This window comes from Eulemur rufifrons, chromosome 30, assembly GCF_041146395.1.
Source record: "Eulemur rufifrons isolate Redbay chromosome 30, OSU_ERuf_1, whole genome shotgun sequence".
NCBI lineage: Eukaryota > Metazoa > Chordata > Mammalia > Primates > Lemuridae > Eulemur > Eulemur rufifrons.
The window spans coordinates 127,342,704-127,358,285 of NC_091012.1; the positions used below are offsets into that span (position 1 = coordinate 127,342,704).

Sequence of the window (15,582 nt, forward strand, 5' to 3'; positions counted from 1 at the left end):
GTCAAGTTCCCAAATATATTGGTAGCACTCATCATTTTCCTTTCCATAATCACTAACAGATTAAAAATCTGTTAGAAGGGGAAATTATTATTATATAAAACTATCCTGAGCTACAAATAATTTCACAGAAAATTTTTTTTCAAAGAGGAATTCTCACTTACCTTTAACTTCCAACTAACTAAAGTCACATACATTCTGATTCCCTAATTCACCACACACGTTTCAGTCCTTACCCTATCTAATCTCTCAGCAGCATTTGACCCTACTGACCACTTCCTTTTTTCCTTACAACCTTTTACTCCATTGGCTTCCATGACACCACTCTCAGCTAATTTCTTCCTACCTCTCTGGGTATGCCTTATATTTTTCCATATGCTGAACTTCTAACCATCCTTCAATTATTGGTGGTCCATAGGGCTCATTTCTTATCCCACTTCTTTCCACACATTCAAAAATATTTATTGAGCAGTCACTACAGGCTAGGAACTGTACTAGATAATTATGATATTATGGAACAAAGTATATGAAAAATCCCTGCTCTCTTGAGGCATATATCATATAAAGAACAGTTAGATGAAAACAATAAACATAATACATAAGTAAATTATACAGTACGTTAGAATGGTCTAAGTGTTATGGAAAATAGAGCAGGGTAAGAGGAATCCATTCGAAAACTTTACTTAGACCTCCTATTTTGGTAAGGGTATCACCATGCACTGGGTCAGCCAAGTCAAATACCTCTTATTCATCCCAGATGTCTCCCTTTCCCTTACTCTCTAGATCTTAACTGTTGCCAAATCTTACTTATCTGCATAAATAACTAACATTCTTCTATCCTTACTGCTTCATCTCTAATTAAAAATCTCAACAAACAGTAGTGGGGAGAATAAACTCTATAATCTGTCGGGATTAAATCCTTGCTCCACCACTTACTTGCCATTTGGCTTTGAACTTAACCTCCCTAAATCCTAGTTTTCCTATATGTAAAATGAAGACAACCCTTCTAGGGCTGTTTTGATTAACTAAGTGTGTCTGGAGGTATTAGTGCCCAACAGATATGATCATCAATGTTATCATCAGAATCACAAGTAGTAGCAGCAAGATTAATTCCTAAGAGAGCCTCCTAACTGGTTTCCCTTCTTCTAGCCTTACTCTTCTCTACTCTTTCCCAACACTATATCCCAAATAATCTCTGAAATTCACAGATCTGAGCACAATAATGACCCTAACCCCCACTCCCAACTTCCTTCAGCATAAAGTCCAAATGCATTAGTATGGCAAAGAATCTTTTCTTTTTTTCTTCTATTTTTCTCCTTCTGCTTTTCTTTTTAAAATTTAAGCTGTTACAGCATCATCATTAAGGCAAGCCATCCTGGAGTTGTGAATTTTCTGTGAAATACCTTCAAAATATATACTTCAGTTTCTTTTTTCAATTTACAAAAGCCTCAATACAAGATATTAAAGTTATCACAAAGTTGTCTTTTTGTTTCCTTTTAAGCATGTATTTTCACGGTCAAAATGTTAAATGGCCTTTGATTTAACTGATCATCATAATATGATATAACACAAAGTATTATGAAAAGCTTTGCAGCAACGGAAGCCTAAGAGATGACTTAAATCATCCTTCAGTCTTTTTGTCACATTTTCTCTTCCTATGAAACAAACACAAAACACTGACTTCATCAATTGTTATATGTGTTTTCATGTGTTTTTGCATGTGTAGGTGAACTAGCATTTACTAAGTGTATCTTATTAGATGATAAAAGTAATGCCATGACAAAAAAATAATAAAGTCTCAGAGACTACTATAGCGTGAGAAGCCATTTATGTAATTCTATAAAGTCATTTCTGTCATCAAGAAGTAAAAACATTCTATAATTTCCCTAAGAACTTATCTAACTAACAAATGCCAGTGTAAAAAGAAAATATAATGGAATTACTAAATACAAATATCAAGGCTGAGTGAATTTACAATTATAGGGAAGATTATAGTATTATAAAATAAAAGAATATCTATCTAAAATCAAATATGTGCTTGGAAGGCAGTTATGCTCACCACTATACCACATATGGTGGTAACATTCATCAGGTGTCGGGCAGGTGGGAAGGGGGAGGAGGGGATGGGTATATTCATGCCTAATGGGTGCGGTGTGCACTATCTTGGGGATGGGCACACTTGTAGCTCTGACTCGGGCGGGGCAAAGGCAATATATATATGTAACCTAAGCATTTGTACCCCCATAATATTCTGCAATTTTAAAAAATCAAATGTGTGTTCTTTAAGCTTTCTGATTACTGAGAAGCCTCCCAAAACAAGTATATTACATTACTTAAGAACTTAGCCATATTCTACTTACTGACCACCAATAATAACTTTCAGAATGTATATATTTAAAATGTAGTTACTTTAAATAGTTAATAAACATGATTTAGATAATTATGAAAAATTTTAATGATGTCATAATGCAAAAGAAACATGCTGTCCATTAATTAATTATCAAAAGCTAGTAATATATAGCTTAGTGTTCAGATTTGGATTTAGTGCCATCACTTTGTATTATGTGTAAGAATATATAAATTAGGGAATATAAAATTAAGCAAAATTATCTTAACTTTTACCTTAAAAATACAAATACTTTTAATATAAGGCCTCATGTTTTTCAAAAGCCAAAATGGAATACTGATGTGTGTGTACACGTATGTATATCCTACTGACATTTATTCAAGAAAGAATTCTAGTAAAATGTGTATTATAAGCGTTTCTTATGAGAGACAGAGTATTTTAAAATTTGATTATTTAACCAGTATAACATAGTGCATGCCAATTATAAAAAATTTCAAAACTGAAAGTAGGGAGCTTGTTTAGTTTTTTATAAACAGCTATAATAATTTACCATTATAATGTTTACCTATATACAGCATATAATTTTAATCCAACCCTTTCCATAGTATAAAAACCATTATACTATTTTATGTATTCCAAGACAAATGAAAATGAACTAAACTAAAAAAAAAGTCTAGGAGTGTATTTATGATATCTAAAATTGTGGAATGTGAATCATAATAGAGAATGAATAAAGCAATGGTAAGGAGATATGCAATACATGTTATGAAAGTGTCAATGTCTACCCACTGAAAACAGTTTATATAATCCCAAAGGTCACTTCCTTAAATATGACCAATTAATAAAAAGAATAAAGAAAATCAGAAGACAAGACGGTACTATAAATTTTGTTATGACAGGTAAATAACGGCCTTGCTTATAAAGCAGCGAGAGTATTTTACAGTTGTCAGAGATTAATTACTGATTGGCTACTTAGTTGGATATAAAATTTTACAAAAGATTACTATCTATTTGATGATATTCTTACATTATGATGAATCATAATTAGACATCTATTACTTAGTACTCCTCTACCTGTTTAATTCTTTCACAAGAAAACCAAATAATGTTATATTCAAACTGGTGTCTGAGAAAGGAATACTTATAAAATATGTAGACGATTTTACCTGTCCAACCAGGCAAGCAGACTCTTGGCTGCTCCAATCAGATCCACAACTGAGGTCAGAAAGTCGTTTGGCAATTTTCGGCTGGTCCTCCCATCATAATGGCCGCTTCTTCTCCTTCCTGTTATAAAATTCTGTAGATTTTTGGCAGATGCATTCAACTTGTGAGAAAGGGTTTTTAGATTTTCTGTTTCCAAGCCATAATTCTGAATTATAAAGAAGAAAGAGAACAAATACATTTAAAGTCAATATTTTATTCATTCATCAAAATATTTATTGAGTATTTCCCTATGCACAGACAACGGGACAAGTGTTAGTTACAAATGAATAAGATAGGATTCCTGGCCCAGTGGAGCCCATAGTCAAGTGAGGATTTGGGGAGATGTCAGATAAAGAAATAACAGTAAAAGGTAAGTACTAGTATGAACATGGAAAGAATGAGGGCATTATATCTTGAAGCCAAGCCACCCAAGACAGCAAGATTGTAAGGATCCATAAGTTTATTTTTTAAAACCAAAACCTACATTCATTTACTTGTAAAATTAATTATCATCAACAATTACTTTTGATTATTCAACTAGCACATGCATGGGCATGAATATAGGTATTAGAAAAAATTCTGCTTCTCCAAAGTTAGGAAAATAAACATAACCCAGCAATAAAATGAAAAAGTAATAAATAAATTATATGTAATACACCTTTTTCCTGTGTCTTCTACATAATGACTTATAAAAAGTTTCTTTTATAATATATCAGGAAAAACTCTGCTTCCTCAGGGGAACTAATACATTTTCTCTTTTTTAATCAACAGATTATGAAACTAAACTTATTTTTACTTTACTCCTGGCTGCATTAGCTCAAAGTTAAATGTGAAGCACACCCAAAACAATCACAGTGATTTTTTGGTGAGCATATTTCTTTTCTTCTTTTCCTTGTTCTCATTTTTCAATTTGTAATATTATTTATTAATTTATCCTAAATATTTTGACCACTACACATTATTGCAGAAAGGGGTTATATGAATAAATATAATAGGCCTTTTTACTATCTTCAAATAGAAAATGATTATAGAATCCTCTCAGACTTTAGGGAAAATTTTTGTTAGTTACAATTAAAATTTAAACCAGCTAATTGTGTGTTGTAAAACACCCCTAAAGAAAGGCTGGTTAATCTGATCAAAGGATAACCCTGACCAAACCATTTAGCAGCATGTACATTACTGTTTTATATAAAATTAAAAGTATTATCACCTTATAGATAACCATAAAACTTGAAGAATGTTAGAATTTATTTGGGCCTGAAAGGCTAAATTTGACTTATCTTCCTACTTTACTTTTATAGTTGAGGAAACTGAGGTTTAATAGCCTAAAGAGCTCAGTACTTAGATCAGACAGAGTTCAGAATGGGACTGCAAGTCACCAGGCTATCTGTGAGGGGATGCCTCTACCACATTCTTTAGCATCAATATTCTACTCCTGTTCTGATAACCATAGTGAAAAACACTGAAGCAAAGTGGAAGACAAAAAGTAACAAAGAAAAGTAAATGGTACAATAAATTTAGCTGTATTAAGTCAACAACCACTGGGTACCCACTTTGTATAAAATTTAAGTTTATTTTTTTCCTATTGTAATTTATGAAAACAGAGAACTTAGTGGAGAAAAAAGGAAGGAAGAGAGGAAGGTTTTGATGCATAAATATTAAATATCAAGTATGTATGTTACCATTAAAGATTTAATAGTAATAAAAGTCTGTTTGTTCTTTGCTGAGAATTTACATTTTTATTAAAAGAATATTCTTTTTTAGAGTTGTAGATTTGTTTTCTAAAATAACATAGTATATTAAATAGCCACTGCTTAATATGAATTGCAATATTCTTCTCTCTAGTTAAAAGGTTTGGCTTGTGCAAATAAAATGACATTCTATTCAAATTCTATTGCATCTCAGCATAGATTATTTGTGAAACATTTAGGAGATTTTGTCCAGCTTGTCATTATATTATGATGGAAATTCTCTTATAAGTTTATAAAAGGTATTTTCTAATGACTAGATAAGAATGATTTATAACTATATCAATTAACTGTAAATGATACCTCTGAAGTGCTTAAGAGTATTTCCAGAAGGCTTTCCCTGTGTTAAAGCATTTTCTCTGAAGTAAAAACTGTTTGCATTTTTCATTTTTGTTTATTAATAAGTTTAATGAGGAAAGATTTGTTTATCAATTATAGTAATTTCTTAGAGAAGCTCAAATTATAATAGTTTATTAGAGAGGAAATGAATCAATCAACCTGGTAACTAATCTTTCACTCTGTAGCCATTAGCCTCCACAAAAGATCAATTTAAATTATTTTTCTCTATATAACATTAGCATCTCAAATGATTTATTAGAAAAGGTAAAAATAATTTTAAAATAATACTGATCTTATAAATAAAAATCTGAAAGCAAAGTAAAAATATTTTGAAGACTTCAAAATTTAAGATACTAAAAGTACTTTTTTAATGTGATTCAAGAATTAGGGAATAGAAAAATATTCTGGACAAAACCTGGAAGGATACCTTGAGAGGTCTCCTAACTTGGAAACTGCCTAAAAAAAAAATCTATGTGGAATAGAGGTGAAAAATAGGGAGGACAGAGGAATGCAGTGGCAATAAGAGACAAAAGATACATAGTCGAGGATGGAGAGGAAAATTTTCAAAATTTATCCTAGTTAATGAATATAACTAGCACTTAGAAAAAACCCTAGAAAAGTATAAAAATAGATTAGAAGCTATCCGTAACAGCATCTATGTGCTACTGTTCTAATAAAAGAGATATATTAATCTCTCAAGTTTATTTTTATCATCACAATTCTCAATTGTAACTAAATCAAAATCCATTACTGCCAACACAGATAACTTCTTGTTATTTCTTTCATGAAAGCGGATGGTTTCTTTTCACTTGCTAAATCACCAGTAAATCACACACCCTTGACTACCAGTTAAAGAATCAACAAGTAAATGAAGCACCCTTTTGCTTTTGGCCAGGGGTATGGAGATGAGAAGTACTGTCTCAACTTTTTAAAAATGCAGGTTTATTCATCACGTATTTGCTTTTTACTGGATATGAATAGGAAAACTAGGTATTACTACTGGTATGAAAAGGACTACCTTGAGAACATAAAAACTTTGATGTGAAATGTACTTAGTTGCTTTCTTTTTCCTATATGTTACCTATTTGTTCATATATTTGGCCATTAACATGTATGCCAGGAACCAATCGTGACTCTGAAATGATTCAACATAGGCAGTCTAGTCTTAATGAATTGGTGCTAAATTCATATCTTTTCTTTCAATCATATGCATGCAAAAACAACGTGAAGAAACACACTTAAAATTTTAGAAAATCAAATTGGCTATATCCTCACTAGTGGTAAATTCTCACTAAACACTTAACTAAAATTATTCAATATTGGCACCACATATTTTACAATGTCAATGCCATTTTATTCAGAGTTCTTAATTTGAATGCATCATGTAGCAGGTGTTTAGGTTTATAATGCTTTGCTTTATAAATATGAGTGAGTCCTTAAAGGCTTGCTTTAATGAATTTTTTAGAAAATAAATTATTTTAAGATGAATGAACCAAGCAATTATGTTGCAAAGAAACAAATCCTAGCAATTGCAAACATTGACTTTTTCATGCAAAGTGCCTATTATATAAAAAGTACATGAAGAATGAAATGAAAACTGTTTTTATCCTGTCATAAATGATTCACTTAGTTCCTAATAAAAGGTAAATTGTCAGAACACAAATTAAGGGCTATATATTAAACTATATATATTTATTTATGTTTTTACTCTTTCACTTAATATTCTTTTCTCTCTGTTTAAGCATACTAAATGATAGCATAATAGTATGAAAGATTAATACACCTCCAAATCATGAACAGCTTACCTCTTTCTAGAATAGCAAGATGCAAACAATATACTTAATGCTTAATATATGCTGCGTGAATGAACAAATGACTAAATAAACCTTTGATTTTCATCAGGTGTCATAACATTTATTCCCTGTCAGGATTCACTTCAAGACAAAGCACACAAAAATATATAGTATAGTTTAAAAGAAACAAAAGGAATTTGGTAGTTTTTCTGTGTCTTCCTTACACTAGGAACAGAAACTTCAGAGTCAAAGACTGTGTAAGGCAAGAGAAAAAATGACAGTTCCCTGGAGAAAGGGAGTTTAATTCAGTAAGATAACATTAATTTAACATCTCCCATGAGCTAAGCGCTAGACAGAAATCTGAAGAAAAAAACTATGAATTGGACAAAGGTGTCTTCCTTTGAGGAACCCCCTATGAATTGGAGGACTAAAGAATTTAAGGAAAGAATTAAAATGTGATACAAGGTATAAGTTGCTTGTCTTCTCATCAGCTTCCACTCTGCATCAGCCAAATAAAAATCCTCATTTTTTCCTCAGTATTCCATATTCTTTCACAATTCTGTCTTTATACAACATGATATGTCTTCTTCCAAGATAACTTTTTCCCAGCTTTTTGGTCTGGCAAACATCCACTCATCCTGCAAGACGCAATGCAAATCTTACCTACACTTACTAAATTATTCAGCAGTGTTTATCATTTCCTTCTGCACTGTCCTGGGATTTTCTTTAAATCTATATTGTCTTTTATTTACTATTGTCTTCCTTAATGGACTATATACATCTTAAGAGTAAAGACTCTATGTCCTTTTCATCTTCGCATTCCCAGCATTGTTTGGGCATGAATATATAATTATTAAAAGAAAAATAAATATAGCAGATGTAAGGAAAATATAGAAAGGCCAGTAGAGATCAGAGATAAGACATAGCAGAGCAAACTGAACTTCAAAGAATAGTCAGGGGTTGAGCAGGAATGAGGTCAGAGTATAGTTTCCCATTCCCAGAAGTACAACTCCTGGTCTAGTCAACTCAGCTTGCTGATGAGGGATCTCACCTCTTGATTTTATAATGGCATGTGGAAATCAGAATTCACTGCTCAGAAACTTGCTTTATAATCACTAGGAAATATCTGTTGCATAAACTGGAAGATATCCGCACTTCTGAATTGCTGACGTATAGCCATTAGGAAGGGGTGAAAATGAAGTTTAATATATGACCTCTTTGGGGAATGTTACCAATTGACTGCCAAGTAAACATAGAAAATAAAATAGAAGTTTAGTGGTTTTTTTCTGTATTAACTTCCAGAAAAGTTCAACCACATAATGAAGTATCCAAATGATACAACACTATGGTACTTAAACCCAGAACTGTAGAAGGAGTAAAGCTCAGCACGTGAAGGGATTTACTACTACTCTATGGCTTGAATTTAGAAATGATCTAGACATATATCTCCGATACCACGCTTTTAAGTAGGTTTAGGTGAGCAGAGCCTTGGTCATGGGCTAAACTCCAAAGTCTAGGTCAAGACTGTCTGTATGCAAGACTGTTAATCATCAATCTTCTTTCCTTTGTCAAACTGGCAGTGTGAGAGCCTATGACATGAGTGGTTCATCTATAAAGAGCTCTGCTTATGAGACATATACCCTGGACTTTAAGCTCTGACACATCCAACTCTTACTGTTGTAAATGATATTGCAAACAGGGAGCTATCAGATCCTGTGCCCATCTCCAGGCCTCTTCTATTGCACCTTCAGGGACATTTTGACTCAAATTCGGAGACTTGTATACTAAAAACACTATGGGCTCTTACCTTACCCTGAGTACTATCTTTTAATTCAGGCATGATTTCTGTGATCTGATTCAGACAGAGTGCAAGTACATATTCTGGTCTGGATTTATTTATCTAAGAAATATGGAAATAAAAAGATCCCTAAACTATCAAGTGAAAAATGTGGTATGTCTCCTTCATCATCACTTTCAAAAAATATTAATTGAACATACACTATTGCTGGGCACTTGTGCTACCTACTAGGTGTTCAATAATCATAGTCACTTTTCCCACATAGCTTACAGTCTAGGGTAAGGAAAAGACACTAACCCAATAAACACTCATAAATATATCATTACAAAGTAAGATGAAGGTTAAGAGAGAAAATGGGGGGATAATAGTGAGGAGCTAATTTTAGACCGAGTGAGGATGAGGGAATAATCAAGCAATGTCTCTTTGAGAAAATGACAGTGAAGGTAAGACTGGTGTAAGTGGGAGGTGCTACTCAAACAATCTGGTTTTAGATTCCACTCTTCTTTAGAAAATGTTTTCAGTCAGGTCTTTTTTCCTTGCTTATCCTATTGGCTTTTAGTGAAATTTGATGATATTATTGACATCCCTTAACAAAAATAACACTCCCCTTTCCTTTTGTGACAACTCTTTCTTAGCCATCTTCATCCTTTTCTGACCACTCTGTAAGCCTCCTCTTCTTCCTTCCCAACCTAAGTCTCAAGCAGCATCCTTGGTTTTTATATTCCACAGGCCCTCCCTGGGTGATCTCCTCTTTATGAATTCAATCCCTTCATTATTACAAAATAAACTATTCTATCTCTGTAGCTAGAAAAAATGGAATTTTTCTCAACTCCTTTCTTTATCTCACCCCTCAGATTCACCAGATCTTCTCTATTCCTGTTGCATATCCTTAGCTCAAGCCCTACTCTTTACTTATGTAGATTATTTCAAATATTTCCCAATTGTTTGGAAATAAACCAAACTTCCCTTTGGTTTATGCCTACTCCATTCCAACCTTTTCACTACCATTGGTTACCATTTAAAAACAAGCATTTCATCATTCTTGGTTGGTTCTCCAATGCCTATGCTAGGATGTACAAATATCATTATGTTAAGGCACTTTATATATAGTCTGACCCCATTCTATCTTTTAAAGCCTAATTTCCTGTCACTGTTTCACACCCATTTTTGTCATCCCAAATAGCTTACCATTTTTAAAGCACACTATGCAAGCTCTTTTTCCATGTGCCTGTGTATGTGTTGTGTTTATCTACCTGAAATGCCCTTCCTTCTTTACCTCTACCTACCAAACACATGTTCATCCTCCATTAGGTTGCTTAAATATAACTTCTTTTACAATATGAACACATCTATATCAGTCAAAGCTACTGATTTTCTCTTCTGTACTCCCATAATATTTAGCTCACACTTTTATTTTAGTAATTACACTACAGTATTGTGATTATTTGTATGTCATTCTTCCCCACTAGGTTTTTCAAGAGGGCAGGAACTAGGTCTCATTGACATCTGACAACACAGTGCTGAGTGTATTAATTGGCTCTTGAATTGTGTTCATTTATTTACTTATTTCTTCTTAATCATTATCATCTCAATAATAGTTACTGTTTATCGAATGCATATTATGCCAGGCACTGAATTAGGCACTATACAAACACCATATCGTTTACTTTGCACAACACCAAGAGGTAGTTGTTACTATCTCCATTTTAAAAAAATAACTAAGGCTATAGTGAAATTATTTGCCCACAAGTGTCAGTAACTGACTGAGCCAAGATTGAAACCTGGGTTATCACATTACATAGTTCATATTCTTTCTCTTTGTAGCTCTGGCCCTCCTCACAAAAAATGGAATAATTTAAAACCAATAAGATTAATTTTATCTTACCTAACATGAAAAAAATCTATGTTCCTCTTAGAATATTTAATGTACTCCCAGAATCTTGCAGGAAGATTATTTTGAAATTGATTTTTCTCGTCTAAGTATGTATTGCTATTTAACATAAATAAGTAACCATATAATGTACAATATTTAATTTTCACTGGATGTATAAAGGACACTCAAATAATTTGATTATTTTAGGGATAATTTTTCTAAAATAGGATTACTTTGTACCACTAAGTTAAAACTTTTAGAAAGGAATACACTTTGTAACTGATTGTATACAATTACATATGCCAAATGCTGCTATGAAAACTTCCTTGGCAAGCTCTAACTTAAGATTTTCAAGTGGCTAAATATAATGTCACCAGTTGAAATATAAGCCTCTTTAATGTGACATTTGGCACTAATATAACAAATTCCAGGAAGGAGGAAAATACCATATCCAGTTGGTTGAGAATTAGGGTTTTTTTCTTAATTGCATTTAAATTATCAAAAGAATACAAGGAAAAGTAAAAAGGGACAAAAGGAAAAAAAAGAACAAAAAGAGAAGTTTCCCTTTACACCAGTTTTATGTCCTTACCAATGCACACAGAAGGTCAACTGCTTCCAAGATCAGTTCTTGATGGCCAATGCGGCTTACCCCCAGATCTTCTAGCTCCTGATGTGTAATGCGCAGCAGCTGGTCTCCACTGATTTTCTCCCTCTCAAAGTTCTTAATATACTGCTGCAAACAGTCATCAAGACCTATAAAATAAAAGTATGGAAGATCAGAATGAAAAAATGGTTGAACCAAACAAATGTGGTGGGGGGGGGGGGGCATGCATTAACTCTACCATGTCACAAGCTAAATCAATTTTATCTCTAGACTAATTCAATCATTCACCTTTTCTTAACCTATATATGGGCTGCAATGAAAAAAAATCACTTCGTCACATTCCTAGTTGTTAGGTTCCTATTTGAATTTTCCTCAGAAATTATTAGAAATCTTTACCTCTCTTCTAAGGCAGCTCTCCTTGCTGCCTATTCATAAAGTATGCTAGCAGGCAGGTTCCTCTACTTTCAAATTTAATTGCATCACACTCTTCCTTTCTTTTTTAACCCCAGTTCAGAGGGAGAGGTAACTGTCTTCCGATACAAGGCTAATCTATCTTCCTGTACTCATTCTTTAGCTACCTTAACACTACTTTAATAAATAACTCTCTTTGTTTCAACCATCTACTATTCATTGACTCCTTCTATGTTCAAATTTTTGACATCTTAAAAAACAAAACAAACCTCTTTATTTGATTTCCTCGATCCTGTGTTCCCCACTAGTCTGTCATCCTCTTCAGACCCAGGCTCTTCCCTTTATTTCCTAACCTGTGATGCACTCCTTAACCTGTATCATTTGGATTTTACTGAAATCCAAAAGTAGAAACCCACACTGGATTTTATACCATTCAAACTGTCTTTCCCAGGACTATCCAGGACAATTCATAAGTGATTGGCCAGGCTATAGATTGAGTGAGCTTTAATCACCTATGAAATGGCCTGATATAAATGATGAACTAGACTAATAAAATTAACTCTCTAAAATTTTAAGTAAGGAATACCAAGAAAATGAGGTATTAGCAGAAACTAACTGGTCTTGATTATATCAAGGAGAGAGACAAGAGGCCATAATGGGCTACATTCCAGCTGAAATTATGAGGAACCAGAAGTTATAAGCAAATAAAAAACAGAGATGAGGTTAGAACAGATGTGCAAAAGGAAGCAATGTCCCATAACAGAGAGATTATATAGCCACTGAGGGAGAAAAAGAGTTAGTCCTAAAAGCAGGATTTCCTGACAGGGTCTAGTAACAGGCCATAGATGTCTTTATTCTTAAACGTCCTAAAAGTAACTTGAGTTACTTTGTTTCCTCTATTATCTTCTTCTGCTTTCATTCTCCACTGGTATGTGTATATTGATGAGGGCTAAAATGTTCTTACTGGATATAGCAGCATGAAAGTCACCAATGACAAATGTGAAAGTTGTTTTCACAGTGATGGCAATAAGTCAGCACTGAATGAGTTGAGGAGTCTTCAAAGAAGTCAGGCTATCCTTGAGAAGAGAACAGTAAGAGGACACCTAGAGAATGTGGGATTGAAAGAGAGAGTTTGTTTTTCTTTATGATGTTAGAGACTTGAAGATATTTACATGTGGATAAGAACCATATATCTCTATTGAAAAGGGAGAGGAGGAGAAGATGAGTATAGATGCAGGTAGATTTATAGACTGTAAGAAGATAAGGGACTTCCTGGCTAATGACTTTAAGACAACATTATGGGTCTGTGTAAGGGTTCAGTGAGATACCTGTGAAGAAAATAAACATGTAAATTGGTACCACTGAAAATATGTGCCAAATATATAAATAAAGTCGGTACTAATTACAGTGTCACAGAGCTATATAGGATTTATATTTTAAAGTGAAGACTCTGAGGTCAGGAATAAGGGAAAAGATGAGAGAATTACATGTCAGACACTGCCCTGAATGCTGGAGATAGAAGAGTAAATATGACACAGATCTTGTGGAATGCACTACCTAGAAGTAGAGATAGGCACACAAAATAATCATTATAATTTGATGTATTAAGATAAGCAGTGATGGCAGTAAAAATATGAGTGAATAGCATCTTCTGAGAGGTGTATATAGTTTGCCATCCATGTCCATGGGTTTCACATCTGATGATTCAACTAAGTGTGGATGGAAAATATTTAAAAAAAAGAAAAACCAATAAAAAATAAAATTATTACAAATAAAAGCAATACAGTATAACTATTTACATAGCATTTACATTGTATTCAGTACTATAAGTAACTTAGAGATGATTTAAAGTATATGGGAGAATTGTGTAGGTTATATGCAAATACCACACCATTTTATATAAGGGACTTGATCACTCACAGAGTTTGGTGAAGATACAGGATGAAAGGTATAGTGGGCCAAAACACTTGAGGGATAGCCAGAAAAAGAGGCATCTAAGAACGAGAACAAAAATGGATCAGAGAGTAAAAGGTAATAAGGTAGGCATGACAGACAAGTGTTAAATGTACTACAGCAGCCCAGAAAGATATGGACTAAAAATACTCTGAATTTGACAATTAAGAGATTATCAGTGAGTTTAGCCATAATAGTATCAGAATAATGGAAATAGAAGCCAGACAAAGCATGGGGTTGCAGAGTGAGTGGGAAATGAGAAAGTGGAGGCCTTGCATATAGAATATTCTATTAGAAGATTATATACTAATAGTGAGGATGAGGAGTAAATAGGGAGGTATCAAGTAGGGTCAAAGGAAATAATGTTATACCAATTTTAGAGATGAAGAAACTGAAGCTCAGTGTATTAGGCAACTCCCTAAGTGTACACAATATAGCAAAGCAAGGATTAAAACCTAGTCCCAGAGGATTCAAAGTCTAATCTGTTTTGACTACATATATCAGACCAACTCAAGACTGAAAAAACAGATCTCAACAATGTGAATTTATACTCTTGCAAAAAGAAAGGGGTAAATTGATATAAAAACATACAATTATTAAAATGAGGAAAGGATAACATAGGACAGTGGCTAATGAAATCGTACTCTTTTAGACCTACATGAAAAAATTTTAAAACTACCAAGGACTAAATTCCATGTTAGCATACTCTGATGAATTGAATACAGTGTTGAGTACTTGGCTGGCATTCAATCTGAAGCGGCATTCAAACGAATGAAAGGGGAAATATTGCCAACAGCTTTTAGACACCACTGAAACCAATACATGTGGACATGAGAAACTCCTGTTCCTTGTGTTCTTCAATGTCATCCTTCACAGTCATTCTCCTACAAGCAACTAGTTGCTCTATAACAAATACTATATGATTTGGTTTCACAAGGATTCTCAAGGAAATCAAATAAAATAGAAAAAGGAAGGATAATTTTCTTCTGGGCCTGTTCCCATTTACTCTATCCTAATTTATTCTGGAAAAGGTTAAGCTTTCAACAGTTTTCTATTATTTCTAAATGAAAGAGTTGATGCTGAGTAACAGTAATACCTTCCATTTATTTTTTGTGTTCATTGTGTGCCAAGTGTTGTTAAGCACTTCACAAATATTTTCTAATTTAATCCTTTTACCTTGATTTTACAGATAAGAAAATTGAAATTTAGGGACCATGCACAGGATCCCACAGCTTATAAATGGTAAGGCAAGGTCTAAACCCAAGTCCATCTGACTCCAAATCCCTGCTCTTAAAGGCTACTCTGAATTAGAAGGTGTGGGGGAGGAATGGAAAGGATTGTTTCCAAATCTCTAGCCTGATCATTTCAACCATACCCAAAGTCATCATACCAAAAACATTTTTCCGGTTTTCATTTAAAACTTTAAAGGCATCATTTAAAATACATTTATTTAAATTTGTATCAAAAGGCATTTAAGTATATTGTTTATACATACAATTCAGGAAGATAATGCAAA

General features: G+C 33.2%; 1 protein-coding gene across 4 annotated transcripts in view; it reads right to left on the reverse strand.

Moving 5' to 3' along the window:
• CNKSR2 (connector enhancer of kinase suppressor of Ras 2) overlaps positions 1 to 15,582 on the reverse strand; it is a 268,798-nt gene that overhangs the window by 215,365 nt on the left and 37,851 nt on the right. For all 4 annotated transcript variants that reach the window (XM_069463485.1, XM_069463484.1, XM_069463483.1 and 1 more), the window contains exons 2-3: positions 11,688 to 11,851; positions 3,511 to 3,713 (exon numbers count right to left, since the gene is read on the reverse strand). In XM_069463485.1, the coding sequence (XP_069319586.1) occupies positions 3,511 to 3,713; positions 11,688 to 11,851 (367 nt within the window). The remainder of the gene's footprint in view (positions 1 to 3,510; positions 3,714 to 11,687; positions 11,852 to 15,582) is intronic.